General features: G+C 38.6%; 1 protein-coding gene across 12 annotated transcripts in view; it reads left to right on the top strand.

Annotated features, from left to right (window-relative positions):
* E74 (transcription factor E74) overlaps nucleotides 1–19,589 on the top strand; it is a 266,595-nt gene that overhangs the window by 230,689 nt on the left and 16,317 nt on the right. For all 12 annotated transcript variants that reach the window (XM_038015611.2, XM_062672340.1, XM_062672343.1 and 9 more), the window contains 1 exon segment: nucleotides 8,019–8,219. In XM_038015611.2, coding sequence (XP_037871539.1) covers nucleotides 8,019–8,219 — 201 coding nt within the window.

Genomic DNA, 19,589 nt, shown 5'->3' with positions numbered 1-19,589 from the left:
GTATTTGGAATGATATTTATATACATATAACTATAAGTTTTGATCTAGGCAGGTAGGCAAAGATACCAGCACAATTATAGGTATGGAACACTGTAATTCATTATTTTGCTCCTATGTAGACGAGCTCACAGTAACACCTTAGAATCTTAAGTTCGCAACGTGAACTATACTCACGAGAGCTCATGGCTGTTGTTGCCGTGTTGGAGTTGCTACAATCGCTTCGAATAATAATAAACTCAAAACTACCATTACAAATGTATAGGTACCTACGTTTTGCAAAAAACAAGATCACGTGTAAAGGTATCGGTGGTGATACCAGAATGCAAATGAAACTAAAATTTTAGTTTAGTACAAACGAGAAAATAATTGGGGGAAAAATGTTATTTTAAAACTTCTTTATTTTAAAACCAAAATTTTATTTTAAAACTTGTTGCGCAAGCCATAAATGTAAATGGCAATCCACAGACTGGACATTTATGTAAAAAATTTATGTAAAACTATCAACAATGACACCGTAGATTTTTAGCGTCCACTGAGATGGATGAATAGATTTCTCACCTAACACCTCGCGATATTATTTGCAGCTAATAAAATTAAGCAGCACTTTGTTAGATACAAAGCATTCGGTGAATAAGCTGTAATAATACTTCTGGGTTTTAGTCAACAAAATTAGGAAATAAATTGGAGCACTGATTAAAGAGATAAAGGCTCACATTATTCGACCACTCGATAATTGGAGTTAGCTGAATTACAAAATTTTACTGCAGCAGCTAATTTTAGACTACATATAAAAACCAAAATAAGGACTCCTCAAATGATAAGAGTATTTTATGATGAGATCTAAGCAACAAATTTTACATTTGAATGTCTCTGTGTGTCTCAATCATTATCATAGAAGTCTGCACGCTGTGTGCTCGGCGTCACAACAACATAGTTAACTGGACGATCAGCAAAAAGCCGTGCTATGAAAAATTCATAAAGAACGACGAGGAAGTGCCGGTAATCGATAGTCAGCTGATCCGCCCAATGTCACGACCGCGTCAGCCGCCCGCCCTGCCCTACCATCCTGCCCACCCGCCCTCACACACGCGTTCTCGCTCACCCCCACATCCAACCGAGGGTAATACTACACCCGCACACAGCTTTAATTGTACAATGTCTAACAAGAGACGCTCACACGCGCGTTTAGACGGGCCATTTCAATACATAATAATATTCCGAAAAGTACGATAATTTCAAGAATCGTTCATGGAAAATTTTCACGTTTAAGGAGGACGGTGGAAAAGGATTTTGATGTACCGTTTTGTTGCTTGTTATCGCTTCAGTAACGATTTTCAGTCGAAGATAAAATTGTGTTTCAATGCTTGAGTTGTTTGCTTTCGTGGAAAAATTTGATGTGTCTGACTATTTTTGTCTTGTGTGGAATGTAAATAATCAATTGAACGGACTCATGACCCATCTGGTGTTAAATAGCTTCTCCCGCCAATTGACCTCAAAATTCCGCCTCCCACCTTGAAGTAAAAGGGTTTATATGAAGCAAAAACAAAACAACAAACAAAAAAGAGCCCAGTCTAAAGCCTGCGATGTTATAAATAGAATCCCTGTTAACCAAAAGAAAAATAGGAATCAGAAATTTTTCTTAATGGATTTTTACTTTCTGATGACGGTCAGAACGTCGAACATAAAATTGAACAACTGTTCCTTTAATTCCCGTTTAAAATATTCCACATTAATGCTGAGTCGTACTCGTCCATAAAACCAAATAAATATTATTGATATAAATACGTCACAATTTCACCATTACGAGAACTCTATCGCAGATGTCCCCAAACCCGCTGGTCGATTCAACCCCTAAACACGCGCGGGTGCAAACCGCCCCGCTTGCACAATATCAACACAAAGGGTTATTTCGCATTATTCTAAGAATATGATGGATTGTGTCACCCCAACTACATATGCAGTCGTGATATAACATTTATTTATGGATTGAACACTCGACGTTTACGACAAACGCAATGAATAACAAGAAATTTAAACATTAAACTCGCTAAGAGTGTGGGGATCGGAGTACTGTGGAGTATATTCGAGTCGTAAACTTGCAAAATTATGTTGATGACCATGGTCAGACTCCCACAAACAAGACAGACAGCGAAAGTCATATACGATGCGGGAACACGATAAACCAACATTATCCTATCACGGAAAGCTTTGGTCACAGATGACGCCTTGCAGCTGAGACCTTGGGACCATCACCACGCTGCCGATGCTATGGTCATTACTTGGAGCCATAAAAAATAGTCTCTAATAAGTTTTAAAACCTTAAATAAAGTTATTTCTTTTTAGACCAAATCCTGACTAAAAGATATCAGATTTATTGCAACGCAGCAACATCATGATTCCCTGTGACATATTGAACATTAAGACGTATCGTATGACAGTTTACTTAACAAAATATGACAAGCAGCTCGGAAGAATTAAGAGAACAGATGAACGTATCCACCTTCATATCATATTCCATTGCATGATCAGTTAAAATTGGTTCACGTAACAAAAACCAAACTACATTTTTTTTGTCCAAAGTGAAAGTTTATTGAATAAACGGATTGTATATTGCGAAGATGCACTGCCAATGCTCAACCCGTCGGCATTTCAAAGCTAACCCTTACAATACGGACACTGGGTCAGCGAGGCCCGCATCTATCTAAACACGCAACATCCTAACCAAACAATAAAATAGCGCAGATGGCTGCGCACATTGCGCTAACACACATTGCATTCCGAAAATCGCGCAAAAATGGGTTATATTCCACCTTGCGCAGTGAATTGTCACGTCATCCATCATAATAGACGCTAATCTTTTTTTGTTTCCCTCCGACGCATTCAATTTATATATTAGTGTCCTTTTCTGATCCCTACCGATGGTATTGACAGTTTTGGGATTAGGCTGTCAAGCGTGGGTGCATTGTGGGAATAATGTACTAGGGTAGCCGAATGTTGAAAGAGTTTTAGTTGAAAAATATTACGCAAAATTTACGTGTTATTTAGTTATTCTAGTCCAGCTACATCCATCAATACCGATGATAGTATCGGTGTTAATGTAATTTGTTATGATTTTACCATTGAACGAAAACATTACGTGTCTAGCTGTAAAACTCAATTAATTCATTCATGTGAAATTAAAATAACGCAATAAGACTAAACTGAAGTTGTTTCCAGCTAAATCCTCGCTTCCAGTGAATGGTAAGGCTATTTTAAGAATATTACTGAAACGCTTTTATCAAAGCCACAAAGCACCAAAGTTGCTTGCATACGAAACCGCAATGTAAAATAAATATATACGTAACTGTCTCGATAATAACAAAGGAGTTTGTATTCTTATTTATACGAAGAACAAATTGATCGAAGCGCCAGTATTTATGACCCGGTAGGGTTGCTTCTGAAACTGCTTGGTGAGTCGGTGAGCTTGATACGTAATATTGGCAGATTTGAAGATGACTACGACAGATTATACTACAGAACTTTCAGGGCTTTAACTTGTCTCAAACTAGCTTCGCTCTGTCGTATTGGGAAGCGGAGCCTAGTTGTAAACTGTCATTATTTGCGAAAATTGTTCCGATACAACCTTTATAGAAACTATGTAAATAAACTGAAGGCACTCACCAGATCATTTACATTCATCTTGAATATAGACTTATAATATGAATATTAAAATATACTAATCAGAAAAGTTAGCTACGTCTAAAGTTTATGATAAATAATGTTAACATTATTCTAATTTAAGTTAACATCTTAAAGGACACCAGCCACGAAACAGTTCAACAGAAGGGTTACCAGAAACGTGAAATTGTACGTATTTTGTAATACGGGGTGGTTCACAAATTTTGTTTTAAAATTGATTTTTAAATCATTACCTGATATAACAACGGGAATTTAATCGGGAATGTGCTGATTTAATTATGGTCGAATTATATTGAATTTCAAATTAACCTTTAATTTCCAAACTGTAGATTTCTATGACTGCTTTTACAACTACATATTCCACAACAAGACCAGTTCAAAGCTCTAAGATTGACTTGCAAACAATTTTCAATAGAAATTAATTAATTACGTTAAGAGAACAATGGTTTGTAACCAATCAATTTGAAACAAAACGCTATTGCTTCATATGTTACATTCGTAAAGCTAAATAATAACGTTATTGTCGGTCATGAGCGTCATCTCTTAATCCCCAAACACGTGCAAGATCCGTATTATATACCCGACTGTTATATACTTACCGCATTCTGTATTCATATGCAAAGAACATCGCGAATTCTAAGTCGCGGGATTATGGTCTAACGCCGAAAATTGACAAAGGCAACGTACAGTGGTCACTCCATAAAGATAGCCGATCGAGGCAGGGATCCTTCATTGTGTCATCTTACTAATGGGACCGCATTCCTCGTCGACCGGTAGACCTGATCCTGAACCCTCCAAGAAAGACCAGTCATTATTTATAGTTAATTTATTATTATTTTGATACGCGAGATGAAAGGGTTGGGACGTTGGGGTTCCTTGTGTCCGACGGTTGGTCAAACGTGTGCTTCAGAGACTTGGACTGACCGGTATGGGGTGCGAACTAACCTTTTGTTTATCACCTTGGGAACTCTTCGCCAACTTAAGTGCTATTACAATATTCCGCGGTCTTTTTGTAATTTTTATCTTTTTTAAACTGGGATGTTAGATCTCGACCGTTTCCGAACAGAGCACAGGCGAGAATATACTTTATATAACAGGTGAAGCAAAATGGCGTTCTGTCAAAATAATTCATCACAGATTAATAATCAATAAAGGTTTAATATTAAATTTAAATTGATATTTTAAAGACAGCGGCTTCAATTCCCCAGTCGCCCATCGAACTGGCCATAATATTATAATGCCCCAATATTTGTCGGACAAAAGGCGCCACGTTCATACTCGATTTAAATAGTCGGACTGACCATTGCTCTTCCCGGTTCCCATAGAGTCCATTGAAGGGTTCACAAAGGACACAAAAGGGTGTGGACAGCACCGGTCAAACGGACTAGGAAACGTGATCGCCTTTCTACTAGGAAAAAAAAAGCATATTCAAATGACCGAAAACCGTTATGTGTCAAATTTTTTAGGGATTTAATTCGGTCATGAGAAAGTTCCAATCTAATGATTATGTGCACAATGGGTAAGGTCACTTCGGAAGTTGTTTTGAATAATTGAGGAGAAAACATTTCTTATTTAATTCAGGGGTAAACACACGTATTTGAATACCTATCTTTAACAAAAAGTTTGCATTATTCTGAATTGTTACATGCTATTAGATTTTTTTCTTGTATATAATTTGTGGCAAAACTTTAATCAGTTTGTCGGAAATATCAGTAAACTGCCAAATACTTTTCAGAGAGAATACACTAACACAGAACTATTCTTATTTTTTATACAAGATTTTGACAAGCACAACAAAGCATGAAGGAATAAGCTATCACCGAGAAATACTGCGGTGTATATAAATACTCTTTCTTCTTCTTTTTCACCACCTTATCCCACTAGGTGGGGTCGGTACAGCTATATTTTCTCTTCCATTCTCTTCTATCAACTGTCATCTCAACACTCACACCTCTCTCTCTCATATCGTCATTCACATACTCCATCCATGTTTTCTTCGGTCGACCTCTTTTCCCTGTATATAAATACTCTTTATTGGATTTAATAGCCAATGAAACTTTATTTATCTAACTTTTGAGTAAAGTCATACAAACTTAAACTTTTTTTGTTGTTGTAAATCATACAAGGAAATTTATCACATGAATATCTATTTTATCCTGTTTAGATACCTAGTTGGGTTTTTTTTGTAGTAATATGTACTGTTTCCTTCGTAATCTTCCTTTAGCTGAACGAAAGGTGCCGTTATTGAGGCTACGGACTGTCTCAAAGGCCAGTAAACACTTAACACCAGGTGGCCTGTGAGCTCGTCCACCCTTGCATAAAAAAAGCATATAGCCAGATCATAAATGGCAATTGGCAATAATGTTTCGGCTGAACTGTTTCTCCTCACTTTTTAACACGATCAAACGTCTTAATAGTTATATTGACTAACCTTGACGACCGTGATCAGAATAATGCGAATATTTTTCATTTTAAGTACAAATTTTAAACGTTATAAAAACGGTAAATATTCTGATACTTTCGTGCGAGTCATTGCATGATGTTGCTGCCCCTAATAATATTTTTAGGTGTTTTTTTCACAACCCGTTCCCAAACCGCAGTACAACTATAATTGCATTTTAGAAAGATTCAGTAACCGGTCCGGCGGTGCACAAAAAGCGCAAGGGTCAATATGACCCACGAACATTTTTAGAAAAGTAGACGAGAATGATTTTGCATTAGAATTGGATGTCCGCTCCTAAATATTCCCACGTGCGTCAGGTTGAATGCACTTGTATTATATCCCGGGTTAAGATTAATTTAATAATGAGGGTCAAAGATGCAAATTTGGGATGACCGTTGGTTGCTGAGACGTTGCGTTTAACGGTTATTTTTTCGCATTTGAATAACCAAGTTTGAAAAATTAAAGAAACACTTTTACCGGTTCTATCTTATTTATTATCAAGGCCATCGAACCTAGCAACTTTTGTGTGTAGTTAAGATTAAAATTTCATAATACAACATATGCTATTTACTGGTGTTAGGACGTCTTGTGAATCCGCACGGGTAGGTACCACCACCGTGCCTATTTCTGCCGTGAAGCAGTAATGCGTTTCGGTTCGAAGAGTGGAGCAGCCGTTGTACTTTAAAAACAGAGACTTAGCACTCATATCTCAAGGTGTGTAGCGGCATTTACGTTGTAGATGTCTATGGGCTCCGGTAACCACTTGACACCAGGTTCATAAAAAAAAAATACATACTCTAAATTTTATTGTCTAAAGTCTTGCTTCTCATATCTAAGCGTTGTGAACATATAAGATATACAATTTTCCGTTTCTTAATCTCTTAGTCTAGCTTTGTTGGTTTTCAAACGGAAAGCTATTTTAAAGGTTGACGAAGGATGCAAATGCGGATAAAGATGCAGTAGTATCAGAACTCAGTATTTCTTGGTATTCTGGTTTACTTCACAATATTTTTACCTATGGTTCATTCAATTTACGAATTCTCTTTTTTTTTGTTTTTCCTTTTTCGTACCTAAGCTGGGTAGCCCTATAGGGCTATGCCAGCGTAACCAAGCGAAGGTTCGAACATTTTTCATAGGACGAACAAGGTCGATGAGATTCCATCGTAAAGTCCGTTTAATTAATTTACGTTCCGAGAAAATGCTTATTAGGACTCTTGTTGCGGCTTAAGTAAGACGAGGTATCGCCTACGGACATTCAAATGTTAAAGATGTGACGCGCAGCATTTGACACGATTCAAGGTGAGACCCGCCTACCTGAGTGTCCGGCGGCGGACCTGGGAGGATCTGACGAAAAAAAAAAACTCTGATTTCGCCAAAACCTGTTACATTAAATTTTATTGTTTATATCATACCATAATTAATATTTTCGTGTAAACTTCGAACATGAGGAAATTAAATTTTACGATTTATAAATAACATTAGGTACTTGGACTGGATTATTTTGTTGAGGTCGTTTGAGCCTGTGTATGCGTCTGTGTGAGTGTGTGATTAGGTGCGTGTGTGATTTATAACTATCATTGAAACTACAGTGATAGCTTGACGACTTCGTGTTTTTTTTAAAAAATAAACTGAATAATAAGAGCTACTTTTTAACACATGTTTAATACATCCATCGTATAAAGCACTCGTGCCTACAGCTTTGACGAAAGATTATTTATTTGTATTCGTATTTTATTATTCTTTTTTTTTTTAAACCAGATTAAATCGAAGAACTGTGCTTAATTATGTCTACAATTTTTATTATTAATAATAATAAAAAAAATTTAACATTAATTAAATAAACATTTATAGGTATTTTACAATATAAAAGATTTTAACTATTATTTTCTCTATTCAGGCTCCCTCCCACCTTCGCCAGCGGACAGTGGGGTATCGGACGTGGAGTCGTCCTCGTCCGGAGCAGGATCCGCTGAGGACCTGAAGACGAGGCTTCAACCTCCCCCGCCGGCGCCCTTCCACGCCCCCTTCCTGCCCTTCTACCAGCATCATCAGATCGCTTCCACATTGCAGCACGCCGCTGCACATCCTCGACCACCAGGTTAGTAGACCGCACTGTTTAATTTTCAAGTTCTCTATCAATTTAATGGTACGAGACAAGCCATACTCTCCGTGAACCAATATTTCGAATTTAATCTCGTCCAAATGTATTGAAGGCTTTTTACTTGGTGATGATGGTCATTTGAATAAGTACTGGGTAACTACGTCGCGTGCAATCCCAGTAGCTTCGTCCATTTCGAATCATTTTACAGCAGAGACATTCACAATCAAACACAGAAGCGAAACGAAAACGAAACATTAACATTTAAAACAAAAAAAAATACTAAACAATAAATACGAATTATAAGATAAAGAATAGTTACAATAGCGCGAGTATTGTCGGAGCCGATTTGGAGGTGACCCGCCGGCTAACGATCCACCCGGAAGGTGACCGCGGGCCAACCGGGATAACGAGTCGAATTCGACGAAATACATATTCAAATCAGTGTATGTGCATTGCTAAAATGTCACGACGTATCGATTAAATTGGTTTTAAATGATTCGTATTTACGTCTTTCTTCAAACGTGATTTGACACTGAAATGGGTTTTGTCATTCACGTCCGTCGGTCGTTAGGCACGTAAATTCATAATTGTACGTTTATTAGGTACAAAAATTCGGTGTTTTTACAATGAGGCCTCAAACGGGCTGCGGAGTCCGCGTTGTTGTGATCTCCGGTTACTACCACCACATGGATAATCTGGATAGTGGAAACACAAATGTAATCTGTGCAATGTTTGAGCGGCTGGTCGCATCGCTACGCAACGTCCCAACGTTATCTAAATATATGCAGTATAAAACATTATCAGAGCTTCCGGGGGCGTGTGTGATGCACTCTGGACGACGGCCAAACAACCGGCCTTCTTGCCGAGCCGAGACTATATCGTTAAATGCACGTATTACAACCGCTTCAAACAAAATTTATATTTCACACATGCGTACAAGATAAATAAATACATGTTTGTCTTGATGGTTGTGTGTGTTAAAGGGAGCAGGAAAACCCTGGATCCGAACCGCTCACTTCCAGTCGCTTTAGCTCAAGGGTTCTCTTGATGATACGATGATGACAGGTGTTATCACATATTATGTACCTTTGTTGCGGAAAATTTTGTCGCGGATACATTTCAAAATGTTTTTTTTTATACATAGTTATATCGGCCACAGTAACGTGCCGTGAACGCATCCGAAATGATGACAAACAACGTATATCGAGCAAACACGGGAAATACAATTACTCATGTTGATTACGACAGTACACAAACAATTGCAGTAAAATGATTTATGGATAAAAAACATTTACCGAAACGCTACGTATCGCGCTGTTTCTCTCCTCAATATAACGACTTGAAGCGACTATTCAGTAACCGATGATTTTTATATCAAAGCCAATCATTGATCTCTTTTTAACATGCTTTTATATACCTGTAACGAAATGTTTATACGTAATTTTTACCAACTTCAAAACGTCCAAATAACAAGGACTGATAAAAATACAATAATTGTATTACTTTGGCCGAATGTATTACCCATAACGAGGTTTTTTTTTTTTTAACTCTGAATTATATCTGATGAGGTGTCTTTTTTTCAATTCAAAACTACATTTACGTATTTTTATATTTTGTTCTGTTGGATATTGTAAAGAGTCTCGACGTTTACATGATATCGATGTAAGCCTTAATTTGGTGTCCAATAAAACCAAAATATCTTGATGCACAAAAAGATAGCTTCCGCGAAACGAAAACGTTATAAACGGCGATCCGTATAAAACGAGCCGAGTTGGCACAGCGTTGCACCGTGCACGACGCCAGCTCGTCCGCAACTATTTGACATTGTGCAAGGTCAGTGCTCCTAATATAAAGATGCAAAAAACTAGTGATGAACCGCCAGCTAGCTGTATGCGAGACGCGTACGTACGTACGTACAGCGACGCATACCAAACGAGCACTTTCGATTGTAATGCATTTAAATGCCTTGTAGGACGGAGCTAGGCTCCCTTTGTCTAAGCTGACGGATACGAACACGCCACGGGAACGCTCCAAATTAGGTTTCTGGTCAGGTAACTGATTCACGTAAATAAATGCTCGTTCTATCAGGAGGAAATCGTTTCATACATATGTAAGAACTTCAACTTTACGTGTTGTTTAAAACTTCAACGAATACATATGACGAATAAACTGAACTCTGCTTCTGCTTCTACATAGGAAATAAGACTATGTCTAATCAACAGTAAATAATGCATCATTGCGTCCTCGTCGGTGTTACTCATTACGTCAGATAAACAAAACATGACGAGGAAAATTATTTAAAAAAGATAACGCGGTCAATGTGGTGAACATTGAAATAGTTCATGAATGAGTGACGCATCTTGTTGTCTATTCTCAACGGCTGTAGGACATATTGTCCTCTTATGGGTAGGTATTACCAAGCTATGCAGATCTGCTGCACCAAACCTGGTTTTCCAAGGTTTGAGCTTTTCTGCGCGTACCGTCAAAAATAATAAAATATATTTAAGCGAAGCAACCTTTTTGATTTGTTAGCACAATGTAACGTGGAAGCCATTTGAATATGCGGTGCTGCGAGGTGTAAACCGGCCATTGCTGTAACGCGGCACACACGAAATTTCGGTGTTGCAAACGTCGAGATTGGGCAAGAGCGGCGGTACCGGCGCGCCATTGTCAGCCTCTGGCGAAACTACTCGACCTTCCTACTCGCATTGGTCACTACAGCACTTGATTGTATGCGCGTATGCTCCACGTTCTGACGTTGCCGCTCACTCTGCTAATGTGCCGCGCGAGACTAATCTGTTGTGTCGATAAACACGGCTGAATATACATATGTGTTTCCGTGAAATGTTGCCAAACGAACGATCCCGTTTCGTATTGCAATTAGAACACGACGTTTTGAATACGCCGTGATTAGCACGATTCGTATTGACCTGAGAACGCGATAAATAGCTTCGGAGAAACCGCCTCGTATCTAGGTCTAGTCTGAACTCTTTTGCCGGCTTCGTTACAACAAAGAAAACCTTGAATGGATGTTGCCGATTGCCAAATTGTGTGGATTCAGGCAACGTGCGAGAACTTCATTGTGTGCAGTAAACAGTTGCGTCAAGTTAGCGTGCCTCCGAACTCAAAAATACCACTTTTCGATATTCTCAACAATAACAAGATTACATACAGTACGAATAAACAATAGTGGGTCTATGATACGGAATTCATAGCGAGGTTCTGTGTCGTGACTCTAAACAAATGGGCCGATATCCGTTTGCAGGATCTCGGGTCACGACCCGGCCCGGATATGAGGAGTCACCGCGTTTCCACCTTCGATTGTTACGCAAAAAGATAAGTCTACATTTTTATAACGAAGAATCTTATAAGAAAATGAAAAGAAATTAAAAAAACTGTCAAACAAGTTGTCTGAAGTACACAACCACATAAGCTCTATGTATTCAAACATTCAGCTCACGGAGTAAACATAGAGCCGTCAATGTGACATTCGCAAACGAAATGGAAATGAAAAGGATCGCAGCGCGTATTCCGCGGAGCTGCATCGCGATAGCCGCATGCGCATGTGTGCGCGTCTAATGCGGGGGGGGCGACGGGTTGGGAGGGAGAGGGGAGCGAGGGCGCGAGGTGATCGGCCCGTTTCAAGGGCACTGCAGCGCTAGCGCTCGACTCGCCTCGTATTAATAGTTGGCGACTATTTTCGCCTCGTCGACCGCCGGGGGACCGGAACGTTATTATTGACATTCGCGAACTTCCATTACGGACTCTAAACGTGGCGCGCACGACACAAAACGCCTTCGAACCGGCCATTACCAACGGCTTCTCTATTCAAACGATCCGCACAAAACGTAGAATTTAATATTCGAAGTGAGACACGTGCTATGTGCTTGTGAAAATTATTCATATTGAATCACAAAACGTGATCTATCGACAAACAGAACTAAATTCACGCGCTCGATCCAGAACCAATCCATTAAAATAAACGGGATAAGAACTGTTTGCTTGCTGCATTGTGCTGAAACTTCAAGCCGATTAGCTTTGTTGTGTAAATGTCAGCCGTGGATGGAGTCAGGAAAATTTTATAGGTTTTATATCAGTTGGGTACTTGATGAAGTGAAGAGATTAGATTTTTGTCTTGTCTCTCAATCGAACACAGCTAGTCGATAGAAACTACAACTGTGGTTTCTATCGACTAGTTAGTTGTGTTGTATTCAAGCAATGTAAATTTAAATTACTAATGATTCCAATGAGTAATTGGTCGTTGAGAGCCTGCATTAGTGTCGAGTATACGTAAATATTTCCCAGGAAAGAGTCCAGGGGCTCTATATGTTCCAAAGATGTATATCGTAATCTTGGCTGTAAACATATTTTTCCTTTGTTTCGCACATCATGTTCCCGTATAAGGAAGAGAGTATACGGTGCGCGCCATCTGTCGTACGAAGAGCGATTGCGCAACCGCGGGCGACCTAGTTGCGCGCGGCGACCGCTGCCAAACGCGCCTCGGCTCCTCTACAATTACATATTTCGGTGTCGCAATAGCGCGGTCGCATCCGAGTTGAACGGCCCGCGACCTTGGGTGTTGCGCGGCGCACGCGCTGCCGAAAGCGAAAGGACCCATCCGATAATCCCGGAATCGCATTCAGCGCCCGTCACGCCACCGATGCGACACCGCGACTGGCGTACGTGACCTACCGACCGCAAGTTTATCATAAATTTCCTATATGACCACAATTATTTATTGGTCAAACGTTACGTCCGCATGAATCACGCTCATTTCAGAGCGGCGAGTGCGGTCCGCGCCACCTCCGCGCCGCTTCCTGCGCGCGTTTCGCAACGCATCTCCGAGCGCCGAGTGCCGAATGGCGCAACCGCTTCCGAAATACCAGAATACGTGGAATGCTATAAGCGATGCGAACTCGGAAAAATATCCGCGACCCCGTTCCCGAACGAAATCTCGGCGCTCCACTTGTCCGGAAACATCGCTTTAACGATAAGCGTGAAATCGAAGGGATCGACGCGTCCAGGCGGACTACATGTGCGGTCCAATGGTTTCCTGGCTGTTTATATTTATCCGCCCGTCCCCGACGAAGCGACAACTCGCCCTTCACGGCCTACGACCACCCCTATCACTGTAAATAGCTATAGTAGGACGACGGGCGCTCGATGCACGAGAGCGCAACTGCGACTCGCTATCCTTGTGTTTATGCGTGCGCCCTAACCGGGTCAGTGTTAGGTCGCACAGCGCCACACAAATAGCCGCGGCACCTCTGCGCTGCACTCTCGCATCCTCGCCTGAGAAAACCGATACAATAAGGACACGCGGCACTACGTACGCACAAAGTTTATAGTCAATTCAGCCGCGGCCCGAATATCTTCGTGCCAAACGCTTCCACGGACGGATCCGTGTTCTTGCAAAATTTCTGGTTTTAATTTAACATCTTGTGTCAATGTTGGCGGGCGCAGTCGGTCGGGCCGTGGGAAAATAGGGCAGTTAAATTTAGTGCGCGTCCGAGCGGCCCTCGCGTCCACACTGGGTTCCTGGTTATCGGATGCCGCTTCGGTTGCGCAACGAAACGCCACGACACAATCACTTATCGATGGACTAAAAAAACAACATTGATAATGTATTTCATACGGATCTTCCAGAAAAACATAAGCGGTTATTTATTCCGTCTGGGCATTGCGAGGGTTGTTTTGAATCTCAAATCAGATTCAAAGAAACGTTACTTTTTATAAACAACCGAATAACCTTTGTTTATTTAAAACCAAAACTCTGTTTCCTGCTTGATATTGTGATGCGAGGTTGTGAAGAAACTATTTACATACATACTAAATACCTTAGCTCCTGCTTGTCTTAAATGCAATATCACTAAATTGTTTTCAACGATAAAGGTTAATTCGATAAGTGCGCAAACCGCCATTACTATTATAAAGTTAATTACACGTACAAAACATATATTTCTTCACCGTAATGACAAAAACCGTGAAGATTCATCTCAATTCAACCAAAACCACCAATACCCGTCCACACTTAACAACCAAAAGATTCCAGAACAATCTACGCCTATTCTACCGTAACATAACCTCATATTACCTAACGTCACCTAACCCTACCTGATTTCGGCAGACAACAGATAATACCAATCGATAATTGAGTGAAAAAAGTCGTTCCGGCCTGATTGTTGCCAGTCAGGGTCGCGTTGGGCAATACTGGTGGAAAACAATGGGCCTTGACCGCGGGCAGCCCTCAACCCGCGTCTACTAACCACATTTTAGCGCCAAATATTAGGTACAGTCGCGCTATTTTCTCATTTCATAACAAACCGCACAGAGTGTTCCATCTCGAACGACACTCCTCTCATTGTATTAGTGTATAACTCCTAAAGGCCGTGATAACATGTGATATTTACTCAGTAACGGCTTGTTTGTTTCATATTGTGAAACGAAACCTGTTTTTAATATGACTTTTTTATAGAACATCTGATGTTTACCAATGTTTATACTTTGATTAAAACTCACCATTTTCGTGCGTGAATAAAATACGCGCCCGGCTATTTGCAGCGTCAAAATAATTAAGTGCTTTATGTATTATTATATTAGGGGCTAAAATATGAAATTGCCGATTTGTACTGAAAGATTGAAATTAGTTTTTTATTTAACATATTTATTTAATAAAATATCTACCATTATTATCTATACATTGTTGCCATCTAATAGGAAGGTCATTTATGCCTTTGCGATAGATCTAGATTCTACAAACTGTGTGAAAGCATTTTGTACTGCTTCCTGGGAAGAAAACTTTTTATCACGTAGAAAATTTTCCAAACCACTAAAAAAAATTATAGTCCGTTGGAGCAAGGTCTGGCGAATACGGAGGCTGACGAATGGTTTCTAATTGCAGTTCTATCTTTCTAGTCTAAACTGAATAAAAAAAACAACTGAAAGTCGATAGTCGAATGTTGCACATTTTTGAAAAGAGGAACCTCATAGGGTACCCATTTGAAAAAAGTTTCACTCAAAAATCTCAAACCATGAAGGTTCTATGTCAATTCGAAGAACCTATTAAAATAAAACGGCAATTTCATACTTTAACCCCTATTATTTTACTATAATTTACGATTATCGTTGTTAAGTAACAAAAGATAGGCACCGCAGCGTACTTCTGCCTAAAGAGAATCATGTATAACGTTCGCCTTTTTACACTACGATTGAAACTTCGATATTTAGTATTACTACTAGTATAATTTGAAGTCTAGTGCGTATTAGATACCAGTGAATACGGAACGATGTTTGTCAACTCTGTAGTGATGTATATTGATTCTGAGATGTGTCAATAAAGTGTCTATGGATAAAACCTGTTTAGTATTTTATTCTGAATGTCAGCTGGTAACACTATTAACACAATTAATGTCACGGACTAAGGTTGCGGGCCGTGTACCCGCCTGCTAACTATAACTAAATGGAGATGGTGGATCGCTAGGCAACACTTGTTTCAATTAAAATTCGGTTTTTGTGATAACGAAAATGCCGCCCAAATTAGTGTCAATTAAAATTATCTTCCTTTGAATTTAACTAGCTTTCGATGATAAATGGATAATTAAATACGTTACCTACTTATGTTTAGTCAGTGCACAGTTGGGTAAACTAGATTATGGCCCACCTGATATTAAGTTTTTACTGGAGCTGTACTGGGGTTACTGGTTATTGCAAGATCAAATATAACAGTATTAACGCATCCGCCCACCTTGAGATCGATATCCCAATTGTATTATACATCAGCTGTCTAGGGCGGACATATCGAATCGGAATGAATTACTACTTCGCGGCAGAAACAGGCAGGACGATGAAAAAAAATGGCAACTATACCCGGGCTCATTTTTTTCTACCTATTTCCAGATAGCTGTCAAATTAGATGAAAAAAAAAAGTAACATGGCAACAAATCCATAACCTACAAAATCTAAGAATGTTATCGTTAAAATGCAGCCAACATATGATGCATTTAGGTACACAATTAAAGACATTATGTACACACATATGTTCCATGATGATGCGTGTAACTTTAACACAAGAATAATGTATGACTTTTTCGACTTAATATTTCATATTTTTGTAAACATTGAACGTTTTCGGGTCAATGGCCGCAATGTCACTTGTGCAACGGATAAGAACATACAGCCAGTAATTAAACACTTTAATGTAAACATTTTATAACCATTACGATACTGATCACGTATTTGTGTTATTTGCAGTTTGCACAAGTTTTCGATTGCATTTTTAATGGACTTTTGTATGTAATCTTTTAGTTAGTTTTTCAATTAATTTTAAAGAATTTTTTTATTTAATATAACGAAGGAAATTTAAAGTCGGCAATAGTCGAAAATTTTCATTGGTTTCAATTTTACGAACCATTGAAAATTGGCGATCACGAATAGGATTTATTAATTTATTGCACTAAATGTGCAAACGAACTTTCTAGGTGGTCCTAGTGTTAAGTGGTTATTGAAGCCCGCGGACATCAAAGCCGCCAACAATCTTAAAACAAAAGTTAAAGCCTCAATTCTATTATATAACGAGATCGCACTCCACAAACCGAAAGACATTGCGGCAGAAATCTGCAGGATGCTAACACCTACCCGTGTGAGTTCACAGTACGTTAGCAAAGGTAAAACGCACAAATAGTGAGAGGATATTACGTTTTCTTTTTAATACGACACAAAAAAAATATCCACAAACTAGCTTGAAACATCGTATCAAGCAAACCGTTCTAGTAACCTGATTTTTTCTTTTTCTGCAGTGAAAAACAATAATAGAAAATAAACAACTGTTCAGTTATCCAACACGTGCTTCTCTTTATCACACGAGCAATATTATACCAGAGACATTTAGATTTGCAAATAACAAAACACTAAATCAGTAGTTGTGTTGTGGCAAACAATTGTGGCAGTGTAGGTACTACGCAGTACCTACACTGCCACAATTGTTTGCTACGAGTTGCAGTGCAGTCTGTGAAGTCTTGACCAAATAGAGCTGCTGATGAGAGGTCATCGTAAATGACACGGGAAACTGTCGACATACGATATACACGTGGTACCAACAGAAAACGACTTTAGCGTTTGCAAACCACACAAAAATAATTCAAACATTTTTATTCCATCACGTATTAGTAAGTTAATCACTGATTTGAATGCTAAAGATTTAAATCGCCTAGGTACCTTTAATATACACTTAAACTATCACTAATCATTATAAATTTATTTATTGTAGTTAAAATTTTATGATCGGTACTGTAGGTAGGTACCTATATGCTGATAAATTTATGTAAAATTAGAAATACTTTATATTGACCAAATTCTAACATCATATAATTATTTTCTTTAAGTATAATTAATTATCTAAATATGCTAAATACCCCTTCGGAACACTGATGCAAAATGATTGATCTAAAATGGCGTCCGGTTGCAAGGAAGTGTAGGAATTCGCGGGACGCGTTAGAGGGAGCGCGGGGGGAGTGGTTGGGGCGGGAGGAGTGCGCGGGAAGGGGGCGAGGTGACCTTCGCGCGTTGATGCAATGTCGCCGTGTCATTGACCACGCTGCGCCGCGCGCAAACAGTTGCAGCCACGTCCCCCCTCGCCACCTCTCCCTCTAGTCCCTCCCGCCCTCTCCCGAACAACTCGCTAACTTTTTGCCTTCTCCACAACAAATTTTGAAGTTAGAAAACTATTTTTTTCAAGTAGATCTATTTAAGATACCCTAATTTTAAAGTATGTATGTAAATTATTGATAATTACTTGGAACTGAAATTGTAAAGAGTAATAAAAATACTTTCTCGTAGATGTAAATGAGTTTGATAATAAATAAGTTACGGAATTTTTAAACTAGAACGTAATTTAGGTTAAAAACGATAAGGGCAATTGTAATTAAGTAAGTATTAAAATTCTGAATCCACTTCCTCGATTAACAACAGTTTTCAGTGCGTTGACTTCGCTGAAAATACATAAAACACATTTCATGTAATATTAATTAGTTTGTATGGTCTTTTTCATTAGTCGCTTGTTGAAGTTAAGGTCGTTCACCGCAGCTTACCAAAAAGAATGTGATTATATTGTGTCCGCACAATCCCAATATAATTCAAAGAAAAGCTCGACATCCAAAGTTAGCTACATAATAACATTTCTGTTCATTCTTCTACATACGTATAATTTTCATTTATACTTTAAACATTTTCATATTTCATAATGCTCATCCTGTAAGTTTACTGAGTGAAAGAGGCAAATCTAGTATCTGTGTGTATGTAACTGTTATGGATAACTTGAAACATAGTTGTATAAAAAAACGCATCGCATTTAAAAAATAAAGCAGCGTTTGTTTGCACATGCTCAAGTCTTTTTTTTCTTTTGTAAATTAGGCGCGTTCCCTTTGCTTGGCGCCATACTTTTATCAAGAAAATCGGTTTTCGTCCCGGATTTTTCGTATCGGAATATTTGATTTCTTTTCAAAAATTTTTATTTTCTCATAACTAATATTTTCTGTTTATACGTACTTAAATGATGATTTATAATATACATTTATATCTACATTAATTCAAACTCGTATTTAAATATCAAAATGAGTAATTATTTGCAAACAGACATCAAGCCGCCGCCATTACCTACTGTTACCGAAACAGATAATATAAACTCGAGACTCACTCACAATAACTTACAAAATAAATTATATTACACATTAAACAACGCAAAACACAATACAATTAATAATACAAATGTTTTTACAGTTGCATTAGTTTACGTAAGCGGGGTGCAAGAACCGCGCGGGTTCACCTTCAGTTCCCAATCCACGGGTTGAGGTCGTATCGCCAATAACAGATATTGATACCGCGACAAACAACGCGTAGCGGTGACTTTCGAACGACGCAACGCTAAAGTCGAAGTGTCAAAAGAACGCTTATAAGGCGCGACGCAAACCGGCCATCTTAACATTGATTCTTGTCAAGTATTTATTACCTAACTGATGTAAAATTTACTATTTTGAATGTTGTTATGTTTAATGTAATCTGATCATCATTCAATAATACGCCCTTTGATTGGCTTTGAATTTGAAACTTATTTGAATAAAAAAAAAAAACTGTAGGTAATAAAACTTTCTTAAGAAAATTCCCGTAGTAACGTAACCAGAATACTATTTTGGATTAAATTATTTTATTCATAATGCTAATCAAACTTCTTATAAAATAAGTAACAGAAAAGGGAAGGGAAAGAACAAAAATCTAAACAAGAACAATAATAATTTTACAATGTTAATAAAACTTTGGCTGTAATCCAAATCAACAAAATAATCGTATCAAAAATGAACTCTCATACAAAAAAAA

This window comes from Bombyx mori, chromosome 15, assembly GCF_030269925.1.
Source record: "Bombyx mori chromosome 15, ASM3026992v2".
Taxonomy (NCBI): Eukaryota; Metazoa; Arthropoda; class Insecta; order Lepidoptera; family Bombycidae; genus Bombyx; species Bombyx mori.
The sequence above is the reverse complement of the archived record's forward strand: the minus strand, read 5'-3'. Positions and strand labels throughout refer to the sequence as shown.